This window comes from Cyprinus carpio, chromosome A14, assembly GCF_018340385.1.
Source record: "Cyprinus carpio isolate SPL01 chromosome A14, ASM1834038v1, whole genome shotgun sequence".
Lineage (NCBI taxonomy): Eukaryota > Metazoa > Chordata > Actinopteri > Cypriniformes > Cyprinidae > Cyprinus > Cyprinus carpio.
Genome location: NC_056585.1, coordinates 2,080,171 through 2,104,193, shown reverse-complemented (window position 1 = coordinate 2,104,193; position 24,023 = coordinate 2,080,171). Strand labels below are relative to the sequence as shown.

Genomic DNA, 24,023 nt, shown 5'->3' with positions numbered 1-24,023 from the left:
CAATAAACCCAACTATGACTTTGTGAGTTGTTGGTAATTTGTACGTTTGAACAGGCCCAAATAGAGCAAGTGAAGCAAACAAAGCCATTAGGTGAATTTTATTAGACATGCTAATGCCATATTTATTCAGGAGGTCAGCCGGTGTGGATGGTAATGCTCTGTGGGCTCTACAGCATCACATACAGTCGAGGCCAAAAATATTGGCCCCCTTGGTAAATATGATCAAAAAAGTCTGTGAAAATTCATCTACACTTTTAATCCTTTTGGTCTTTCATTTAAAAAAAATTCACACAAATGTATCCTTTCATTGGATAATAAGAATTTAAAATGGGGGGAAATATTATGAAATAAATGTTTTTCTCTAATACACATTGGCCACAATTAATAGCCCCCTTTTATTCAATACTTTTTGAAGACTTTATTTGCCACTTTAACATGTCTAAATTTTCTCCCATAATGCCTGATGAGGTTAGAGAACACCTGACAAGAGATCAGAGACCATTCCTTCATCCAGAATCACTCCAGACCCTTTAGATTCCCAGCTCCATGTTGGTGCTTCTCCTCTTCAGTTCACTCCTCTCATTTTCCGTAGGGTTCAGATATATAGGCCCACAACATCAAAAATACAGCAGTATATTTTATTGTACACATTGGGTACTTTTTTTCTCTGTGTTCACCAAACCCATCTTGAGTGTTTGCTGCTAAAAAGCTCATTTTTTAGTTTCATCTGATCATAGAAGCCATTCCCATTTGAAGTTCCAGTCATGGCTGATAACTGAATATGCTTAAGTTTGTTTTTGAATGAGCTTGGAGAATTTTTCTCGTAACCCTCCCAAACAACATGTGTTGATATAGGTTCTGTTTGACAATTTTTTTAAAGGTTTTCTGAACCAGAGACTCAACTATTTTCTTCAATTCTCCAGCTGTGACCCTTGGAGAGTCTTTAGCTACTCAAACTCCCCTTCTCACTGCACATTAGGACAATATAGACACACGTCCTCTTCCAGGCAGTTTTGTAACATTTTCTGTTGGTTGGAAATTCTTAATTATTGCTCTGATGGTGGAAATGGGATTTTTCACTGCTCTAGCTCTTTTCTTAAAGCCGCTTCACCAATTTGTGAAGCTCAGTTATCTTTTTCTGGACATCAGAAATATATTCTTTGGTTTTTCTCATTGTGATGGATGATTATGGGAATTTGGGCTTTGTTTTCCCTCCTCTTTATATTTCTGTGAAACAGGAAGCCAGAGCTGGATGATTTCATGTTTATAATCATGCTGGAGTGCTCAAAATTGTGAATATGAATGGGAATATACTTCAGAGACATTTTACTCATAAGAATTTATAGGGGTGCCAATAATTGTGACCAACGAGTTTTTGAGAAAAACATTCATTTCATAATGATATTTCCCCTCCATTTTAAATTCTTATTATCCAATGAAAGGATACATTTTTGTGAATTTTTTAAATAAAAGACCAAAAGGATTAACAATGCAGATGAATTTTCACAGCTTTTTTTGATCATATTTACCAAGGGGGCCAATATTTTTGGCCTCGACTGCAAGTGAAGCAAAGTTTTCGTTTTGCCCTCTTGAGTAGAAAGGCTATTGATCTTGGCGAATGATTTTGTATGACCTTCACTTTAGATTAAAAAAGAAGGATGATGACCTCATTTAGCAGTGCAATGATAAAGCATTTCTGCGAGTTTCCTCAACAGGATGGGAGAAGATCACAGCCAACTCCAGAACCAGCATATGGAAAGAAAATCTGGACAAATCTTGCTTTCAGTATGATATGAAATGTAAAGTCTACATCATAGATAATTTTACTCATTAAATCATCAAACTATACTTCAATCAATTTAGCGATTTTCACAATAACCTACGAGACATTTAACCAAGGAAAACATGTTTCTAGATAAACAAACTTTGCTGGTCCTGGAACAACATTCCTATTAACCAATCAGCCTCAAACCTACTGCAACGGGCAAGGCTGGTTGAGAAAGCTGTTCCCGCCCCTAACCACAACCTTAAAATCAAAAGATGGAAAATAGAATGTGATTGTTTGATGGATGGATGTTTGTTGTTCATGTCGTTCTGCACATAAGTATCTGCCAAATGGTTTAAATCTAAAATATAAATGATCCCTCTTGGCAATATTACCCATTTTTTTCAATGTATTTTGCAAAAAACTTAACAACATCTGACATTTTATTTGCTATCATAGCCATAACCATTAAACATGTTAACTATTAAATTACTGTGTTAAAAATTCCCAAGGATTTAGAAAGAATGCATTACAACAACTAAAACAACTTTTTAGGAATGATTCTCAAAAACAGGAATGTGTGTCAAGAAAAAAGAATTCTGATTTCATGCTAACGTAATGTTAGACAGTTATGATATGAAGGGCAGCAATTCAAATGAATACTTACCTATGTTCTGCACTAAATATACAGATGATCTGTGCTCGTTGTTGTGGACTGAGGTGGAGCAGAAGAAGCCGAAGAGGATGGAAATGTTCTCAAAGATGTGCCTGGGAACTGACCAGCCCCTTTTATTATTCCAGGTGATCTCATTGCCTTCTAGAAGCAATGGAGGCTCCTCTAACTGTATGAACAACAATACATTAATTTCAAACATCATCTGAAAGTCTGAAGTTCTTTAGGGTCTTCATGAAATGTCTGTAACTGTATACTTTGGTTAAAATTCCTCAATGGTCGTGCATGTCTCTTTAAATGATAATGAGTTACTGCTCATCTCACCCATCTCTTGCTGACTAGGACTCTGCATATATGGCCTGGAGGTGGTGTTATTCAAATAGCTAACTATTTACATAATACCAGCTGCAAATTGAAACAGGGCATTGTATATGTATATTTGAGACCAGACGGTAACAGTCAATATTTTTTCATATTTAACTACTTGTCCTTAGGGATAAATGAGCAGGATTAGGGTGCGGAATTTTTGGTTAGGGAGAGGGTGTATGGTTGATGCCAACAAAATGGTGGAAGTTAGCACAAGGCTGAAATCAGTTACAGCACATTTAAAGACCTCTCAGTAAGTTCATTTTAACAAAGTATAAATCTGATCTTTCTGCCCCATTTCAACACTACAGACTTTGCCCAGTGAACTCAGCGCATTAATTATGATTAACTGGAAAACAACCAAGTTGCTGAAATTCTGGGAAAAAAATCTGTGTTTATTTAAATTACGGTTTTCATTTCCTTGAGCTTGGGAAGCTTTGTCACTTGAGTCAGCTAAGGGCTAAAGTTACACTTATGCTGCATAAACAGTAACACTAATTATCCTGGGTTTGATCTCTAAAATAATACAAAAACAAATAAGTCCCCTAATCCATTTTGCAGAAACAGAGAGATCAGGTGAGCTGCTGTTGGAAGTGTGTTGGAGGACCTACCGTGAAGAGAGTGACTTTCAGGTCAGGATCTGAAACCAGGCATGGCACTTCAATGTGTGTTTGAGAACCCGTTACGAAGATTACCTCCATGTTGTTCTCATTTCTCTTGATGAATGGATGTTGTGGGTCTGTGTGTTCGAAGGAAACTGACATTAATTTAGTTGTCTACATTTTTCTTAAGTAAAACCTGTCCCTTTGTTACCTTAAACCAAGCCCAACAACATTACAGGAAGTACAACTTATTGCAAATAGGTCCCTTTGGATGATACGATGATATAATACCTTAAAGATAACAGAAGACACTTCCAACAGATTTAACACAAATTTTAAAAGCAGAAATGTGAATCTTGTGTTTAATGCATTTAAATGAATCATTTAGGAAAAATGTTTGATATCTGAGCTGTAACATTGGTAGATCATAATTTCAGTGGCCAATTATGGTCTACATTCTAACACATGTCATACATACACAAGCATGCGAATACAAGATAAACGTCCATACTCAAGGGGCCGACAGAGATTCCCTTAAATGTTTGTACCATTAAACCATGTGTTACATTATTTAGGTTGCAACACATTATGAATTGCGGTCTGACACCAGCTGCGCTTGTGAAGCTAGAGGTGTTTCCATTTACACACTTGCATAGAGGAGATGGTAATACTCCAAATTATCCTAAATCAAGGTCATACTGTCAAAATATTGTGCATATATTAAACATTTGTTTGTGACACTTTACACTTGCCTCCTAGACTTCCACTGTACATATAGCCTATACTGTACACACATTTTTCAAAATAGGTATTTAACTCATAATACTCCTTTAAAGCCAAGAGTTAACATTCCATCTCAAGTTCTTTGCCTGAATATACACAGTTTTAGCCAGATTTAGTCTGTGGACCACCTGAAATATCTAAAAGTGCAGATTTTAATAAAGAATCAGTAGTTTCTCAGTAGCACCATTCTTTAAACCACTTAATAACAGTCTTTTGTCTTGGTCAGCATCTATTTGTGTTGGAAGCTAAAACAAACCTCTCCAGCTTTCACTTCAGTGGGAGGTCACAGCGTTGTTTCTAAGCCTTTATTTGAACATCACCTGGTGATGCCTGCATCTCTAGAGTCACCATTATTCTAAAGAGTGTGATTTTTCCTCACATGGCTTAAAGCAATCACTCCAAGCTGTCGGAGTCCAAACGAATGGTTTGTATCTTGAGGTTTATGTTTCTGCCCTTCGGTGGTCTGCATACACAGACATAATAAGAAAAATATACAAATCCTCACAGTTATAGTGTGTCACCATAAATCATCTTCAGGAGGTGAACTGCTTTTTTGAGGGTGCTTTCCGAAGAGACTGGGAGGCACTGGAGGGCATGACATGTAGCTATAACTCTAATAAATCTGAGAGGCAGTGGGAACTATAAGTATTTAACTGAAGCCATATGCAGCCAATTGCCATTCTGCTTTATGCTCACTGGTAATTTATAGCTGTGATTTCAGCTGGCTCTGATCAACCCCCTGGTAAGATCTGTGGAAACTGTTTTGGCATCTTGTCAGGAGAAATCACCCAGCATTTCACACGAGTGAGTGAGTCAGCTGACTCTTTGACCAACTGGTCAAAAAAAATTGGTTACAAATACATCGCAATCCACTAAGAGCAGCACAAAAAAGCAGAGCCGATGATAATAAGGTGCGTGTCATCTACTAACAACACAGGCGCAAATGAGTTAAGACATGCTTTTTTGGCTGGTAAATAATGGCACAAATACCAGTAAAATGAGTAGTGCAAACAAACCTTAGTAAATCATGTTGTGTGATTCATTTAAATACTCTCTGCCCATAAATTTAGCATCTGAAAGGGAAACTCCTACAAATGCATATGTCAAGTCAAGTCACCTTTATTTGTATAGTGAGATACAATACAGATTGTGTCAAAGCAGCCTTACGGTGTTAAACAGGAATATACTGTCAACGATGCAAACAAAATTCAATTCTGCTGTAAAGCAGCTCTAAAAAGAGGACAATAGTAAACAGTAGTAAAAATAGAAAATATGCAATAAGGTCAGCAGGAAAAATAACTTTCGCATTTCAGTGATTTTTTTTCACTATGCATCTTTAGTAAGTCCTGACAGTAGCTGACCTGGCGCAAGCTGATAGTAAATCAGGTCCCAAGTCTTCTGAAGCCATACACTAGTCTTTTGTGATGCACAGTCAAACATTTGTTCTTCAATGATTATTATAGGAGAACCAATGCTGTTTTGGCATTGATGCCCAACTAATCCAAAACAAAGCAATCACCACGCTTTTCCAGCCAGTCCAGATGTGTCAGCAGACTATTTTGGCATTTGAACACAGGATAAATGTGAAATTCGCTGGATTGTAGGGACTACTTTTATGTCCTGTTTTTGTCCTTTTGTTCACCATAACCTGCCATTGTGGCTGAATTATTCTTTTCCGCGCTTCAGTGCTGTCCACTTAAGTATTTAGATTAAAAATATGGGCAGTTTTATAAAGTTTGTAGGCCTGGATTCAAAAACCCTTTCTCAGATAAATGTGACATGACTGTTGAATAAAATATTTTTGCTGAAAAGGTCAATTTATTTATGAATCCAGGCTTGACATCCGAATGTAAAGTACATTAAACTAAATCTAAACTCGTGTCCACATTACTGAGGTGATAAAGTGCTCAAGCTATTAAACTCAAAATAAATATTTTTTCTTATTTAAGGAGGACACTGGCAGGGTAACAGTGAATGTACTTTTTTTTCTGTAGTGGTGATATCAGCAGATTTGGCATTGTGTAAATTTCTTAATTGCATTCTTATCTTTAGTTTATTCTGTATAAAAGCCCTTTCCTAATCCCAGGCCGTCTCAGGGTAAACCAAACATGTTCTAAGCATGGTCATGTATAATCTTCTCTGATCTTCTGAAGATGGCTGATGTTTTGAATGAGATGTTTATGTCTTTGTCTGTTACCCAAAGAAAACAGAAACTTTAGACAAAGATAGCCTGGCACAGCATTCTTTGAAGGGAGTCAAATAAAAATGGGATTTGTGATTTGGTTTGCCTCAGGAAAATGCCACAAAAGGGACCAGACACTAATATTCAACTAAACTGAACTACTTTCAAAGCTCAAGTATGTATTGACCCAAATACGCTTAAGAACAGGGAGGAACTGCAGTCCATTTGTCTTTAACATTAACATTAACTTTAACATTAACTGCAGGCTCATTCTAACTACAGCATTTAAGCACCATTTGAGTCTCCATAGCTTCCTACTGGCATTACTTACTTAAAGTCCCTACGAAATCAAAATTTAAGTTTTTTAGCTTTTAGTATTAATATGTTAGCCTTAAGGTTATGAATAAGCTGATGTGTTCCAAAACAATGACAAAATTCGCATTTAGGAGATACAAGCATTCAAAACTTACAGTCTCTCACTTCCGCTAAAATGGATCATGGATTTTCATGACATCACATCGCACTTCATCTTCTCATCAAATCTTCTGTCCAATCAAATGCTCTCTAGAATCCGAAACGCCTGCCCCATACACTATAAATAGATGCTGAAGCCACGGCTGTAATCGTTCACTTGCTTACAGAATTAGTATTTTCGGTATGGTGAATGCCACGTAGTGCACTATATAGGGTTCAGGCAGTGTAAATATGCTTTCCATTGAGGAAAACACACTCTGCTCTGGTCCAGAGGCATGATAGCACGGAGCGGATCACATGCGTGCATTGGCGCAGACAACAAAATGTATCAGACTTATTTGAATTCTACACAGAATGCTATATTTTATAGCAATATGGATGTGATTGTGGCTGTTATACCCTATCAAATGCGGCTTTACAGAGCTCAACGGCTCTGTACGGTTGGGCCAAGCTGTGGTGTAAACGAACCCTATTGGTTATTTTTAAAAAAAAGGGGCGGGGCTTCTTGATATGTCCCACCCTGTCTTGCTGTTTCAGTTAAAATGACGTCAACACATATAATAACAATGCGTGTTTCAAAGCATTTCAGGGGACCTTTAACTTATATTATTTTAAAGATTGGGCTATATTTAATTTTAATGTTGTTAATGACAATGAGTGTTATAAATTATTTTAAGGGATGTATTAATTTTGAGGATTGACCTTATTAATTATACACTGAATTTAAACCTTATAAAATCTGAGGAAACACTTTATTAGTAGTTAGTAGAATGTCTAAAGTGGACTATCAAAATACAGTACAACCCATTCATTTGATACAAAGCAGGATTTTATATATTACAGCTATATATACAGGGATGCACATAAGTTTTTCAGTCTGGTTTTCATGAGAGCACCTGTAGATTTGGTTTGGTGCTCACACTGCACATAGTGTGACCCATTAAATATTACTATTAAAAAAACAATTAATAATAGTAATAATAGTATTATTGCACTTTTTATTAAAATAATAAACAAAATAATAAATAAAGTGTGATAATACTATTACGTTTTGAAATAAAAAGTTAGTATTAAAAATACAATTATTTTATGGTGCACTTAAAAATTAAATGATAATATTTAAATTTTCTGCTGTTTATTTAAAAGATTTTTACATTTTTATTTTTATATGAATTTTCAACATTTTCGAACCTAAAATCAGCAAGCTTTTGTTTAGGCAAGTTGCCGGCAAGTAAGTATCTGTGCTGCCGATTTTAGTGCTGCCAAGTAAGGCTCATCAGTGAATGAAATGTCACAAATATTTCACATTCTGCTCTGAAACCAGCAGCACATAACCTAGATTTATGTTTTCAGTTTAAATGGAAATCTTACACAGTATTACAGTAAGTCAATCTAAAATGGTGATTTTGCATTAGCAGTTGTCAACCGTGTCGGTATGCAAATGAGCGGTCTGAACTTATTTACCCAGTACAATTTTTATTTTGGTCACACATGCACACCAGTGCACCATTTGCATCCTGTGCATCCCTGTATATATATATATCACAGCTCACCAAAACTAAATGATACAACCAGAATGCATTTTAATAAGAACGCTCATTTTTAATTCTAGTAAGAAGTTAGTTTGTTTACAGTCCTCACCTCGCACAAAGACAAACATGCTGACTGCCGTGGTCCCATCGAAGATGGCTTTGATGTCCTGGTAGAAGCAGCGGTAGTATCCTGAGTCATTGGCCTGGGTGTTGGTCAGTATTAAGGTCTTGCAGTAGGGTTTCCCAGGCTCCCCTTGACACTCCTTCACCCTGACTGCTCTGTGTCCCAGGGTGTCAATGGGTGACTGCTGATCCTTGTGATCAGTAAACTTCTCTTTACTCAAAGACACTTCAGGCCAGCTCCAGTCCAGAATACGCTGTCCCCTGGTGAATTGGGTCAGATAATCACATTAAAGTCAGTGTCATTCCAAATTTTTCACCAAAACTTTGCCCCATGGTACACAACCACATAATACACAACCACAGCTTGAGGGTGTAATTTCTGAGTGAAAAAAAGTGGTTTATACCCCAACAATTCACCTTATAGACAAGACTGACTATCACTGATTATAGTTTAAGTCTCCTCTTCTAGGCCCCCCCTTCAGTGTAAAGCTAGATTTTTCATAAGTCTAAATATTTAGAAAAGTAACAGCACACCTCTGTCAATATGACATTAAGGTTTGTAGCACAAATGGAGCAGGATGGCTTGCACGCCATAATGTAATACTTAGAGGAGGTTAGAGGAAGGTGGTTGTTTAAATCCTCAATTCTAGGGTTTGAGAAAAAATAATAGTAATGTTTTCTTTAACTGTTTGCAAAAAAGTTTTTGTTTGAATGTTTGAAGGAAATTATTTTTATGGCTGATGTGTTGGTAATTAAGTTTATGATGTTGTGTTATTTATTAATGTTATGAATTACAGTGATTTCTAAATGTCATCGATCACACTGTGCGGCGGCCCAAAAATACGCTTTCCTCTCAAAGGTATATGTTTGTAACGGAAATGAAAAACAATTTATTTTGGGAATTCTTGGCAAGAAATGCCTGCCAATTTTGAAGGGATTAGAGCTAAATATGTTGGATCGCCCCACATGTTCATATCACATGTATTTTTAAACTTAACCATCCAATCACTTCCAAATTCACAATTTTCCTTGTTTTTGTAATAGCTGACAAGCTTATCTGATTATTCAATCAATAATGAGCAAATCTGTGTCTTATTCCATTTGGCACCAAAAAGTAATTTAACTTAGATGCATTAGGGTAGTGGTAGTCAGTGTTTAATGTGTCCCCAGAAAAAAAATGAACATCTTTATCAACATATTTAATATAAGCTGCAAGCATAATAATTAAAAAAATGCTGTTTCAAGTAGCTTAAGACAGAAAATGTTAAAACATTCAAGAAAGAGTTTAATATTTAAAATACCCATTGACAGATCATTTAACAGTACCTGCATGTAATGGTCAATGTGTCGTTAGCGTTAATCACAAGCTGGTCCTTAGTGTTGTCAAGGGTGGGTGGACTCATAGAAAACCCAGTCACCAGACCTACAGGAAGAGAAAAGCATCATCATCATCACGAGATAATTTACCATAAGTACATTCACAAGAAACAATCAAATTCCCTTTATCTTCCAGGCACTTTTAATCACTCCAGACAGATCCCTGGATGTTGTTTCACCATGTGGAGGAAGTGAGGTCATGTCTGTTCTTAGGGTTTTTAGTCCATTATAAATTACAGTGCAGTTCCATTTAAAGTTTACACAATTTTTCTATTTAAGGAGTTGTTCACTTTGAAGCCCTCTGAAGCTGCACTGAAACTGCAATTTGGAGCTTCAACCGTTTGTTAAGTGTTGAAGTCCACTATATGGACAAAAATCCTGGGATGTTTTCGTCAAAAACCTTAATTTTTTTTCGACTGACGAAAAAAAGACATGAACATTTTGGAGGACATGGGGGTTAGTAAATTTTCATTTGAAAGTGAACTACTCCTTTGAAGGCATATGGAATTCATGCCACATTTCATGAGCACAGGGAGAACTCAAGGCAAACATTAACAAAATTTTGTAGGGAAAAGGGGTCCATTGTCAGGAGTAAAGAACACAGCTCACACAGAAATATCTTTCAAACCAAGCATCTTTCAGTGTGATGAATTTGCATTGACCAACTTGAAACTGGTGCAAAGTTTGCGTGGAGAAATCATTCACCTTCATAAAGAATTCCTGATCATGTGGATTGCTATTGAAATGGCTGGGTTTTGCCCATGTAAAATCACTGAACACAGCAGTAAGTATGACCACACCTTTAGGCAGCAATACTTAAAAAATAGTCAGTGAAATTTTAATTTTACATCAAGAAATTTTTTTGCTTTGTTTTGTACTATTACTTATTTTCTCATCTGAATGTTTTTGAGGAGGCATTGCCTCCCCTGCCTCCCTGTCCAAAAATTTCCTAAGTCCGCTTGTATGATTGATTACCTGGGATTGACTTTCACATCATTATGTGTTTCACTGGATTTCCCAGGCAACCATCAACAGATGTGCTTCCTCATTTATTACAGGACTTTTTAACAAGTTCCTTGAGCACATTAAAAGACCCTTAATCTGGTTTGTGTTTCGCTGACAGTGGGGCAGAAAGGTCATTGTGGACACGTTAATTGGTCTATGAGTGCTGATGGTATAAATGTCTGCTGTTGCTCTCAGAGGACAAAGGCTTATGAATATGCCAAGAGGAGTTATGTGATGCACCTGGATCTAATTAACACCAAATGACTCCAAATCACATCAACAAGTGTTACTTTATATGACAAGTTTATAGAAGGAAAATACAGTGGAAATGAGTACACAATATCCTGTCAGAGAAAAATACAACCATTTATACAACTGAATACAGAGTTGAACTTTGTGTTTCTAATTTATTTTCCTGTGTGTGATATCATTCTGAGTAAGCAGGATATTTTTAAATTACTGACAAGATTTTAGACAGGCTGAATTACCACAGTTCCCTAAAACAATACTGTAACAAGATATTGATATATTTCATTTATTTAGCTCTTAATCATTTAGCAGACGCTTTTATCCATAGCGACTTACAAATGAGAACAATGCAATCAGACCAATATATGACACTGTATATTAATTATTTTCATTATTTGTTTTTGCATATTGTTTAATATTCTCCATATAATAAATGGGGGCAATATTTTAGTTTAATAAACTAAATGAATTCAACATACTTTTTACCCAACAACTTTTCTGATGGTCTGAAAATAAGCTAAAGCATCCCATGAGAAGCTTTATTAATAGAGATTCCCATATAGTAAAAGAGGAGCAGTTCAAGGGGCATCTCCTCTCTCTCTCTTCAGACATTTAGCAGAGCAAAATGCTTTTCATGCCTGTCCATAAGGACACATGTCAATCACAACAGGAATATTTCTGGAGCAGTGCATTTCATGTGCACAAATTAACAATCCATCTTTTTCAGACACATCCTGCCTTAAAAGCCCACAATAGAATTTTGTAAATATTTGATGGCGAGTCAATGACCTGTTTACAGTTGAACATGAACATCCTGGTGGTTTTTTTACAGCAGTATTTAGCTCTAAGGATTTACTGTTGGATATCACCAGTCTACGGCTAAATGTGAAATATGAGGGCTCACATTTATTACTGTTTTTTTTTTTTTTTTTTTACTAAAAAACTGAAAACTTGTGCACATTATACCTGCTTTGGTCTTAATTACCAGTGCAATAAGACAGACTAACAGCCAGAAGGAAAAAAAAAAACATTGGCTATTTTGCAAGCTTTAATTAGAGGCTTCTAACTACATGACCAATAGGATTTTTTAATATTGTAGTTGACGTAGAGAGAACTATTTGAAAACAGATAATGTGTATTATGCCCTGCCCAGGCATAATAGTAATTTAGTAATAGTAATTAGTACATTTTAGAACCAACACTCTCCTAACATTTACAGATTTTTCATCCAAAAAGCACAAATCATGGGACCCTGTTTAGCAGAACCATCTGTTACCTTAACAGCCCAGTTGTTTGGTGTTTTAAAAATAACAGCTTTTACAATTATGACTGCTCAGACAAAGCATGACAAGACTTAATCTGCAAACAAGTATTGTGGGCAAAAACTGAAGTGAATGAAAGGGACCCTCGGTTAGCAAGAAGGATTGTGTCCAAACAACACAGAACTAGGCTACTGCAGCAAAAATTAACAGCAAACCTCAATATTCACCTTGAAGACCTTGTTTTCTCAAAAACCGACCACAAAGAAATTCACAAATCCAACATCCACGAAAGAGCTGTAAATGCTAAAACTTTAATCACAGACACCAGTGCTAAAATGTGAAAAAGAAGAATTCATGATCATAAAACCTGGACAGTTGAGTCACCAAGATGAACCTGCCCTGGCAACTCAACCACCTGACTTGAATATTATCAAACCACTGTGGTTAGTTTTGAAAGGAAGAGTGAGAAGTCAGTTCTCTCCTTCAATGTATCTGAAGTAGCAAATGTTTTGATGTTCAGACTGGTGTGAAAAAAAAAAAAAAAAAAAAACATTTGCGTTTTCTGTGCACAAATGTTTGCGGCCTATGTGGAAGCATCCATAGAAATTTATTGTTTTATTCCAGCGCGTCAACGCATCCGATATTCGTTTCGCTTTTTCGCGCTCAGTGTGGAGAGGCCATTAACCTGATGAAAAATATTAATTTAATGTAATCCACATTATATTTTATCTGCAGCAACACTTCAAACTTTTATAATGATATGTTTGGTCATTAACTTTTAAATCAGGGGTGTCAAACTCATTTTCTGGAGGGCCGCAGCCCTGCAGAGTTTAGTTCCAACCCTGCTCCAACACACATACTATGCAGTTTTCAAATTATCCTAAAAGATTAGATGAGCTGGATCAGATGTGTTTAATTAGGGTTATATCTAAACTGTGCAGAGCTGTGGCCCTCCAGAAACTGAGTTTGACACCCTTGTTTTAAATGCATCATTATGCAAACACATGAGCAGAGATCTCGGCATGATAGACCCGCGACTGGCAGATCAACGTGCCTCTTCATTTCTCTCCAGTACGGTAGGAAATCAAATTAAACAAAAATTGGATAAGATGAACTGGAATCAGAGGTAAAAAAAACTATATAAATACTGTTCAGTTTCTTGCACAGACCAATCGTTTTGTGTCTCTACACATCAATGTATCGTCACGAGCCGCAGGGTTTAATTTGGTTTTGTTTGTGTGTTTTTTTTTTACTCTCAAAGCCGTTATTCCCATCCACTTACATTATACGACTGACAGACTGCAACGGCTTGAGTTAAAAATCTTTCTTTGTGTTCTACTGAAGGAACAAAGTTACCTAGGGGTAAGCAGATAAACATCAAATTTTCATTTTTAAACTATCCGTTTAAGAACACGTCTGAATATCGGGTTCAACTACCTTCTGTGGCTCAGGGGTGGAAATAAAGACTCTTGCACCAGAGACCCAAGTTCGAATCCAGGCTCTGACAGAATAACCAAGCCACATTATAAACCCAGAGACACCTAATTCTCAAGAACTCCTTGCCACAGTTGCTCAGCATAAGTCCACAGTCCAACGCCATGAGACAGCACTAGTTCAACAGGAGACTTTGATGGCTAAACACTCACAGGTGTTGTCTGATCTCATGACTTCTGCCCTCTACTTCAGCTACTGCTGCCTCTGTATCCCTTCAAGTTTCTCAAGTGTTCTCTCCTCTGACTGAACCTCACGTATCTCCACCGCAACATTTCTTGGGTGATCCCAGTGCATGTGATAGATTCCTGACTCAATGCTCTCTCACATTTGAATTAAAACCATCTTCCTTCCCTTCTGATCGGGCCAGGATCGCATATGTTATCACCCTACTTTCTGGAAAGGCTCTTTCTTGGGCAACGGCGGTCTGGAAGGCAAAGGCACCCTTCTGTTCAAGTTATTCTACGTGTGAAAAGGAGTTCAAGCAAGTCTTTGACCACCCTCTCAGTGGCCGGCAAGCATCTAAGAGACTTCTCACCCTACGACAAAGTAATGGCAGTGTGGCTGAATATGCCATACAGTTTTGAATAGTAGCAGCAGGGACCAGCTGGAACGACAAAGGTCTCATGGTATGTTGATGTCCTGAATGGTCTGTCAAAGGCAATAAAGGATGATCTGGCTACCAGAGAACCTACTCGTGATCTCAAGACTCTTATGGATCAAGCAATCCGGCTGGATAATCACCTGAGGGAGAGAGCCTGAACTGCAAATCTGTTTACACATTGTCTGCCGGTCCTGCTCTTGCTCAAATGCTACCAGTGACCAAGATTCTTCGGAACCCAAGCAATTGGGTAGGACTAGGCTTTCTCCATCAGAACAAGACTGTTGCGGGAAGGAAGGCCTGTTATTGGAGTTGCACAGCTTTACCTTCCAACTCTGGGTTGTTTCTTCTCATCACACTTATTTGGGGTGACCAAAAATACCAACTCCAGGCACTGATTGATTCTGGCGCTGCCGGGAATTTCATGGATATTTCTCTTGCCAAAAGTCTCCAGATCCCTGCTAATTCCCTTCCTGCCCCTTAATTGTGACTGTCTTGGATGGAAGACCATTAACTCCAGGGAAAATAACCCACCTTACCTCTCTCCTTTGTCTCTTCACTTATCAGTACCAGGAGAGAATGTGCTTTCACCTTATACAGTCTCCAGAGTTCCCTGTTATCCTCAGTCACCCCTTGCTCCTCCAGCATAACCCACACTTTGACTGGTCCAGTGGAGCATTCCTCAGATGGGGTCCCACCTGTCAGACTACATGCTTTGCCCAGAAGTTCTCAGACGCCTTCTTGATAACCATCTTTGTTAAACCTGAGAAATGTGAGTTTCATGTGTTCATCATCAAGCCTGGCCAGATACAAATGGACCCTCAAAAGGTTCAAGCTGTTGTGGATTGGCCCTCCCCCTCGTTGGTAAAAGAGGTACAGCGTTTCCTTGGCTTTGCTAATTTTTAGCAAAACTTCAGTACTGTGGCGGCTCTTATCCTGAATTTCAGTACTGTGCAGACAACCAGCTTTTATTGGGGACCTGAAGCAGAGTTGGCCTTCAACAAACTCAAAAGTCATTTTACCTTTGCACCTATTCTTATTCTCCCAAACCCAGATAAACCCTTCATTGTGGAGGTCGATGCTTCAGACGTAGGTGTTGGTAGGGCTGTGCGATTAATCGAAATCCAATCGAAATCGCAATTTGAGACGTTGCGATTTGCTAATCGCAAAAGCCTGCGATGTGGACGCAATATTACTGTTCCAGAGCATATGCATGACTGCCAGCCTTGAGCGGCAGTCTTACTAACCAATAGAGTGAGCATACCTCCGTTCTCCCCAATCAGCACTGTTCTAGCCAACTGCTAAATGCCCACCATTAAAAAAAACTCAATAGTTAGTAAAGTTAAACTTAATGTAAATTTTGTTTAGATTAGGCTTAAAATGGACAGAAAATGTAATTTGAAGGTGATTTGTCACAATGCATCAAGAGCATCCCTTATTGTATGTTCGCTATTCACAATTCAGAAGACCGCACACACAGCCTATGTCTCTGAATGCTTCTCACACTCGCTCCTCTCTTCCCCACGCAGTGCGAATCCTGCGTCACAGACGAGCCGTTCACACTTGCCGCATTCACTCAGCCTGTTTCGTAATGCTCGGTTATATTCACGCGCGGCCCTGCACCGCAAATCTCCACAAGTGCATCTGGCAGTATGGATGAGGCTCGACGCATGCCGCATTTAAAACGATTGTAAATTCAGTCTAACTGCTTGCTTACTTCACTTGGATGAAATGAAACATTCAGCACATTTTCCACTTGTTCTTAAATGACCATGGTGTTGGTGTGCTTGACTGGCCAGCAAACTCACCAGACCTGAACTGTCAAGAACTTTTGACTGAAGAAAGAAATACATAAACTTGTATTTCTTGGACGACATGGGGGTGAGTAAATTATCAGGAAATTTTAATTTGAAAGTGAACTAATCCTTTAAACTGTATAAACACATTTAATTACACCAAATACACAAAATAATGTTCTTTTTAGCAACATTATATGACCCCCTTAAAGAAAGTCTTATAACAATATCTTATTGAAAAGCGAACTTGGGTTCTGCAGCAGGACAATGATTCAAAACATACCAGCAAGTCCACCTCTGAATGGCTGAAGAAAAACAAAATGAAGTCTTTGGAGTGGCCTAGTCAAAGTCCTGACCTGAATCCTATTGAGATGCTGTGGCATGACCTTAAAAAGGCAGTTCATGCTCGAAAACCCTCCAGTGTGGCTGAATTACAACAATTCTGCATAGATGAGTGGACCAAAATTCCTCCACAGCGCTGTAACAGACTCATTGCAAGTTATCGCAAATGCTTGATTGCAGTTGTTTCTGTTGAGGGTGGCCTAACCAGTTATTAGGTTTAGGGGGCAAACACTTTTTCACACAGGGCCATGTAGTTTTGGATTTTGTTTTCCCTTAATAATAAAAACCTTCATTTAAAAACTGCATGTTGTGTTCATGTGTGTTATCTTTTACTAATATTTTAATTTGTTTGAAGATCTGAAACATTAAAGTGTGACAAACATGCAAAAAAATAGAAATCAGGAAGGGGGCCAACACTTTTTCACACCACTGTATAGACCAGTATATATTTATATCATGTTTCTTGGCATGCACCTATTAAACCTCACTGATAAAAGGAATTAAAGCTAAATGATGCAGAAAAAGCAAGCATTTTGTTAAACATGTCAAGTTCTGTCTTACTTGTGATTTAAATATGATCTATTGCCACATGGTCTACTTACTTTGAACTAGAAAGACTGAGTTGCCTACACACTGACTTGAAAAGATTTATGACAAACATTAAGCAGCTCACAGTGTGAGTGGTCACTTCTCATCCACAGCGTTTCTCATTTACTCTCCCCAGATGTGATGATGACACAAGAAGAAAAAAAAAGATCCAAACTAGCAGTACTGTGGACCTTGGGTTTAACTCTAGCAAAAACATTTGAAGGATGTTTGACTTGTGCAAGTGTATTTTCTGCCAAAACACAGCCCATAGACACAGCTGGATGGCACCAAGGAAGGAGCCTAATCAGAGACACTTGGAAGGTATCTGATAGCTGACTTACTTAGGGCTTAGAGATATTAGGGGAACATTTTGAAATTATCCAGCATAACCCAAAGATTCATTACTAAATTGGCATGATACGGTGATGGGAGTTCTGTGTGCCAGATCTTTTCCATATGGATATATATTTCTTTCACAAGGATGCTGTTTGTAACAGTTGTCTCGGGCACTGACTGTTAATCTGTCAGCATGATATATGACTAGAGTAATACATAAGCAGAGTCAGAGGCAGAGACAGATGAGAGCACATACTGTATTGCTTGTTTGTAATTTAAAGCATGCCGCAATAGATACTGGATGTGTGCAGTGTTTAGACAGCTTCTTATTGCTCTTTTTTGGTGTTGGGTAAAAAACACAACTAGAGGCAAAATAAATTCCTGTATTAAAATTGCACAAAATTCTTCACAGTGGCCTGATCATATCAACCAAGATGGAATTTTGGACCATGGAAATCAGGATGTAATAGTTCTTATTTTCTGAGCTAGTTGAAAAGTGACAAAAAGTGAAAGTGACATGACATACAGCCAAGTATGGTGACCCATACTCAGAATTCGTGCTCTGCATTTAACCTATCCAAAGTGCACACACGACACAGTGACACACACACACATGGTGTGGCACCGTGAACACACACCTGGAGCAGTGGGTACCATTTATGCTGCGGCGCCCGGGGAGCAGTTGGGGGTTCGGTGCCTTGCTCAAGGGCACATCATTAGTGTTGTTGTTGGCCAGAGAGTGAGTAGAAACAACATTATTGTTTTTGGGCACTAGGCCACGACTTCCCCAAAAGAGAGCATAGTATTAGTATTAATATAACTTAAGAGTTATGATATTCCCTGAGCTAATGGGGATGATTGGGATGAGCAGGGTGGTCAAACTGATTAATGCAGCTAACTATGTATTTTTTTTATTAATATTTATTAACTGAAAAACTGGTTAAAACCAGCTTATTACATGGCTCTATGGAATACATTTTTTTCTGACTGGTCAGTTCCAAGGTATGTTATCCCTCGATAACAACCGGTAAAAGCTGATAACACAGGCTCATCCAGGTAACTGAAGTCAGCATATACTCTTTCTAGGAACAGTTTTTCTTGGTGGAAACTTTGCGTTTGGTTAACTAATAAAATATTAAAACTCAGTTCAATATATATAATGTGTACAATTATTTAATTATGTCGTCCTGGTATCGCGGACTTGCTCTCACGTTTCATACAAATGCAGCTACTGCCAATTTTGTGATGACTGTTTTGTATACTTTTTGTCTTAAATCAATATCTTTTGTCGCCTTTATCATTTATGTGGTGAAATGTTGTGTTATTAGTGGTATGACTGCACCGCATCCCTTAAATGTCCATCTAGTTTGAACTTGCCGCTTGCTAGCAACTGCTGTCTTCACGGAAGCTTTGTATTCAAATATTTTAACTCAAATCAATATTTTGTGAATAATTATTTACTTATGTGGCCAGTAGCCGTGGCAATACCAGGGGGCTGACAGACAGAGACAGAGACGGTGGAAGAGGAGCCTAGGATTGAGATGGAGAGCGCACAGCCAGGGTGACACCAAAGTTCCAGAGGGCCAAGGTGAAGCAGACGGCTCACAGGGCCGAGGCAAAGATGGGGATCCAAAAGAGAGCGGTGGAGCCAGAGCGACAGAGGACCACGTGGATCCGGAGGGAGGGAGGAGCAGGTGGACGACTGACCAAGGGTGAGCCGGAGGGATGAGGGAGCCCAGAGGAGCTGGTGGGATGATGGGCCACGGTGGAGATGAGGGAGCCATGAGCCAAGGAGGAGATGACGGGTCCGAGGTGAAGTCTGGGTCTCGAAGGCTGGAGGTGGTGACAGGGGGTCCTCCAACCATGAGGTAATTGGCAACTGGGGGTCCCGAGTCCCCAAGCTTTTTGTGATTACTGGACGGCAAGTGTGCTTCTTATATAATAAAGATCATGCATTAACAACACAGCATAGACTAAGATCTTGTTAAGAAGAAGCCATATTAGTAATGATTATAAACGAGAATTGTTAATGATGCTGCCACTATCCACACAGCTGACAGCTTTACCTGTTGTAGGTTGTTCAAGTCAGACAGTGGAGGTTTAGACGCTTCAGGCTTATAGGGTGTGGAAATGAATGTGTCTTTATCATAGCTGAAGGGAGCAACAATATGATTGCAGATGAACAAACAAGCGAACATAACACACAAGCATATTCAAGCAAAAGCCAGCATATATTAGTTCTGTGAAACAAAGCAAAACCAAAGTTACTCAACCATCGAGAAGAAACAAAACAACCTTGGCATCTGATCACAGGCTTTCCCACTCCTTGAGTTCTCTCCAGCGCTGGAAAGCTTATCCGATATTTACACGGGTCCTCCTTCTTGCCTTACCGTAACACATCTTTTTTTCCGCAGATGTTTTCCTGTTTTGTTTTTATCCACCATCTCCATCTTTCTGTTGTCTCTCGGCTCAGATAATGTCCATCCTGTGCACTGAGCACTCTCTCGTCCCCATCATGAGTAACACGTCCCTTACTGCGGATTGGCTACAAGTTTGTTTTGGTACTCGGCCTGACTCGATTTTCTAAAGCGTTTTTAAAAAAAAACATACCCCACCTTTAATCAATAATCTGCCCCTGTAATCATAATTTTTGTGAAAAGGAATAAAAGTTTGGTGGTTTATTGTTTTTCTAATGAGCCTATGTTGGTAATTGCACAGGGCTTCCTTAAAACTGACTAGTTGGTTGATCAGATTTAATAGTTCATCCAAAAAATTGTAATTCTGTCATAATTTATTCAGTTTTATAATAAGAGAAAAAAATGTTACAGTTATAAAGATTAACTGGAATGTCAAAGCCAAAAGGAAAATGTAAAAAAATAATTATAGAAATTACACTAATAGTGCTGTTACATCTGAGAAGATCTGAGCACAGAAAATCTAATGGAGTCACATGCAAGATTACATAGGTTTTGTTTTTCTATTTCACTGTTGTCAACTGAAAAGCACAATTGTACTCTAGATATAGATATGTGGTTTGCAGAATCTGTTTCCTAAGTAAAGTAAGACCTCAGTGCATCCATTAGTGACAGTTAAGCAACTCTGAATGTGAGCTAGTATGCCTGTTGAAAACAGATAAACCATGCATTTAGGAGCAAAGAACAGTAATTTTGGCACATTGGAGCATTCATGCTGGAATGTTATTCACTGTGGGACATATAACATTGAGAAATAAAGCCTCCAAAGGTGGACTCGTGGCAAAAGAATTTTCCCTTTTTTCTGAGGACGGAAACATGGAGCCTTTGATAGGCAAATGCATTTTTTGTCCTATCCAGTAAATTTCCTGTTTTCCTGCTCGGCTTTTCATTTCACAATTTCCTTTAGTGAAACATAACAGTGAAATATAATTTTTTTTCTATCTATCTATCTATCTATCTATCTATCTATCTATCTATCTATCTATCTATCTATCTATCTATCTATCTATTTTCAATGGGGTCAGATCACATCATCCCAGTCAGACAGTGGGGCAGAGGACCTGAAATAGCCATATGTCCGGCCTACAACTGGAGGGCAGCTAGGCCACGGAACAGACCTCCTCCCTGGACTGAGGAGTCAGCATCCCATTGCCCCCCATAGAGGACGTCGGTCAAGACCCTGGAGGGGATGTGCATGCACATTAAAACATGAGTAAAGGAGAAAAGGCTGGATGCAGTTCCTCTGTCCTCTAGAGCCAAGGCCAGGGACACGCTTTGATTCCACTGTCACCCGTCGGGAGAGGATGAGATCCTAAAATGTGACAATGTCCTTTCATGCATGTCTATCTGCCTACTTGTGGCCTTCCTATTTCCTGGCTGGGATTTGGGGTGAGGTCAGGATGTTGTGGGAGGGGAGACATCTGTGTGGGTTTCCTACATGTCGCTTTCTCATCCCTTACTAGTATTTCCTGTACCTATGGAGGCTGCCAACAGGACACTGTCTTCTTTCCACTGCATCGTCGTGTTTTCTGTCATCGCTATCATTTAGAAATGATTTTCCCCATTTAGATCTATGAGAAGAGCTGTTTCTACCAATACCTAAACAGTAGGAGTCCTTGGAATGAATCAAAGCTCAGCTGAAAGTACAGGTAAATGACATCCGTGAAGTTGCCCCCCCACCCCACGCAAAACGTCAGCAAAATAGTCTCAATCGTTTGTGCTCCATTTGTGCTGTAAAAAAATTTGTTTGTGCTGCTTTGGTTTTTTAGATATTAAAATAATATTTATAGATCATTCTGAGGTTACTCAGCCCCCCCCCCCCCCCCCCCCCATACTCCAAATTTACCCCAAATAGACTCGGTTGTTTGTGCTTCGTTTGTGCTGGTTTGTGCCGGTAAAAGTTTCATTTGTGGTGCTTCGGTTTTTAAAATATTAGACATTGAATTATAGGTGATGGCGTCACTCAGCCCCCCACATACTCCAAATTCACCAAAAACAGGTTCAATCATTTGTGCTTCGTTTGTGTTGCTTCGGTTTTTAAAATATTAGACATTGAATTATAGGTGATGACGTTACTCAGCCCCCCACATACTTCAAATTCACCCCATAAAGTCTTGTTTGTTTGTGCTTCGTTTGTGCTGGTTTGTGCCAGTAATATTTTCGTTTGTGCTGCTTCGGGTTTTTAAAATATTAGATAGGCCTATTGAATTATAGGTGATGACGTCACTCAGTCCCCCACATTTTCCAAATTCACCCAAAACAGGTTCAAACAGGTTCAATCGTTCGTTCAAAACAGGTGCTTCGTTTGTGCTGATTTGTGCCACATAAAAACATTTGTTTGTGCAGCACAAACAAATGTTTTTACGCGGCACATACCAGCACAAACAAACAAGACCACTTTTGTGAATTTGGAGCATGGGGCTGAGTGACGTCATCACCTATAATTCAATGCCTAATATTTTAAAAGCCGAAGCAGCACAAATGAAAATATTACTGGCACAAACCAGCACAAACGAAGCACAAACAAACAAGTCTATTTGGGGTGAATTTGGAGCATGTGGGGGGCTGAGTGACCTCAGAATGACCTATAAATATTATTTTAATATCTAAAAATCCAAGGCAGCACATACAAAAATATTACCGGCACAAACCAGCACAAACAAAGCACAAACGATTGAACCTGTTTCGGGTGAATTTGGAGTATGTGGGGGGCTGAGTGACGTCATCACCTATAATTCAATGTCTAATTTTTTTAAAAACCAAAGCAGCACAAACGAAAATATTACTGGCACAAACCAGCACAAACGAAGCACAAACAAACGAGTCTATTTGGGGTGAGTTTGGAGTATGTGGGAGGCTGAGTGACGTCATCACCTATAATTCAATGTCTAATTTTTTTTAAACTGAATCAGCACAAACGAAAATATTACTGGCACAATCCAGCACAAACAAACAAGTCTATTTGGGGTGAATTTGGAGTATGTGGGGGGGCTGAGTGACCTCAGAATGACCTATAAAAATTATTTTAATATCTAAAAAACCAAAGCGGCACAAACGGAAATTTTAACAGCACAAATCAGCACAAACTGAGCACAAATGATTGAGATTATTTTGCTGATGTTTTGCGTTGGGTGGGGGGCCAGCTTTACGGAGGTAATAAAATGAGCCAAGATCTTTAGAGTTGTCACAGATTCCATGTGGGCCAGACCATTAGCTAATTGCAACATTTATAAATCTGCTGTTGCAGTGAGGCAGACATAGAAATGGGTATCAGAGATTAAGCATGTGAATATGGAATCGGTCAGTGGAGGCCAAGGAAATGCTGGAAGTCCTCTTTCCCATGAACCCTCACTGACCTCCAATGGCAGACCATGCCATATCGCTGACCAGAGAAACCTAACACTTGTTACACCTCATAGTGCACCATGAAATAGTGCCATAGGCCATGAAGCTCACACCAAATATGGTAGCTCAGTGCTTAAACCAATAAGCTTCAGATTTTCCTCCAATGAGGCCCCTCAAGAAGGGTCTCAATATAAAGTGAAAACAGTATATAACCTGATGACAAGCCCTTTAAACACAAACCAAGAAACAGACTGAAAGTCTATCAGATATATAACAGAAGTGACTGCATGAAAAAAAGTAATGAAAAAGAGAAAATAATCTCTGCAGCTCCTAAACAGGAAAAATACATATTTTAAATAATAGCAAAAGTGATTAAAAAGTGATATTTTTTTATTTCACTGCTCCTGTAGCCAGGAAGATCTGAATATTTTGAAAACATGGATTATTGACAAACAAAGAAAATTAGCAATTAGCACAGCTAATGTGAAACACATTGCTAAAAGTCTTGACATAAAAATGTTTAAAAATAAATCCTCTTCAGAGTTTTAAAATATGGTTTTACAATTACAGATTTAAAGAGCTGTTCAGTCACATTTCATATTATGAACATTCTGGAGAGCTGACAGATGTTTGGAGTTTAATAAGTGGAATCTCTAG

General features: G+C 38.5%; 1 protein-coding gene across 2 annotated transcripts in view; it reads right to left on the bottom strand.

Moving 5' to 3' along the window:
- The window catches only part of LOC109102888 (vascular endothelial growth factor receptor 3-like), a 53,853-nt gene that overhangs the window by 27,886 nt on the left and 1,944 nt on the right, over nt 1–24,023 (bottom strand). For both annotated transcript variants that reach the window (XM_042769698.1, XM_042769699.1), the window contains exons 2-5: nt 9,827–9,923; nt 8,487–8,761; nt 3,416–3,543; nt 2,433–2,607 (exon numbers count right to left, since the gene is read on the bottom strand). In XM_042769698.1, coding sequence (XP_042625632.1) covers nt 2,433–2,607; nt 3,416–3,543; nt 8,487–8,761; nt 9,827–9,923 — 675 coding nt within the window. The remainder of the gene's footprint in view (nt 1–2,432; nt 2,608–3,415; nt 3,544–8,486; nt 8,762–9,826; nt 9,924–24,023) is intronic.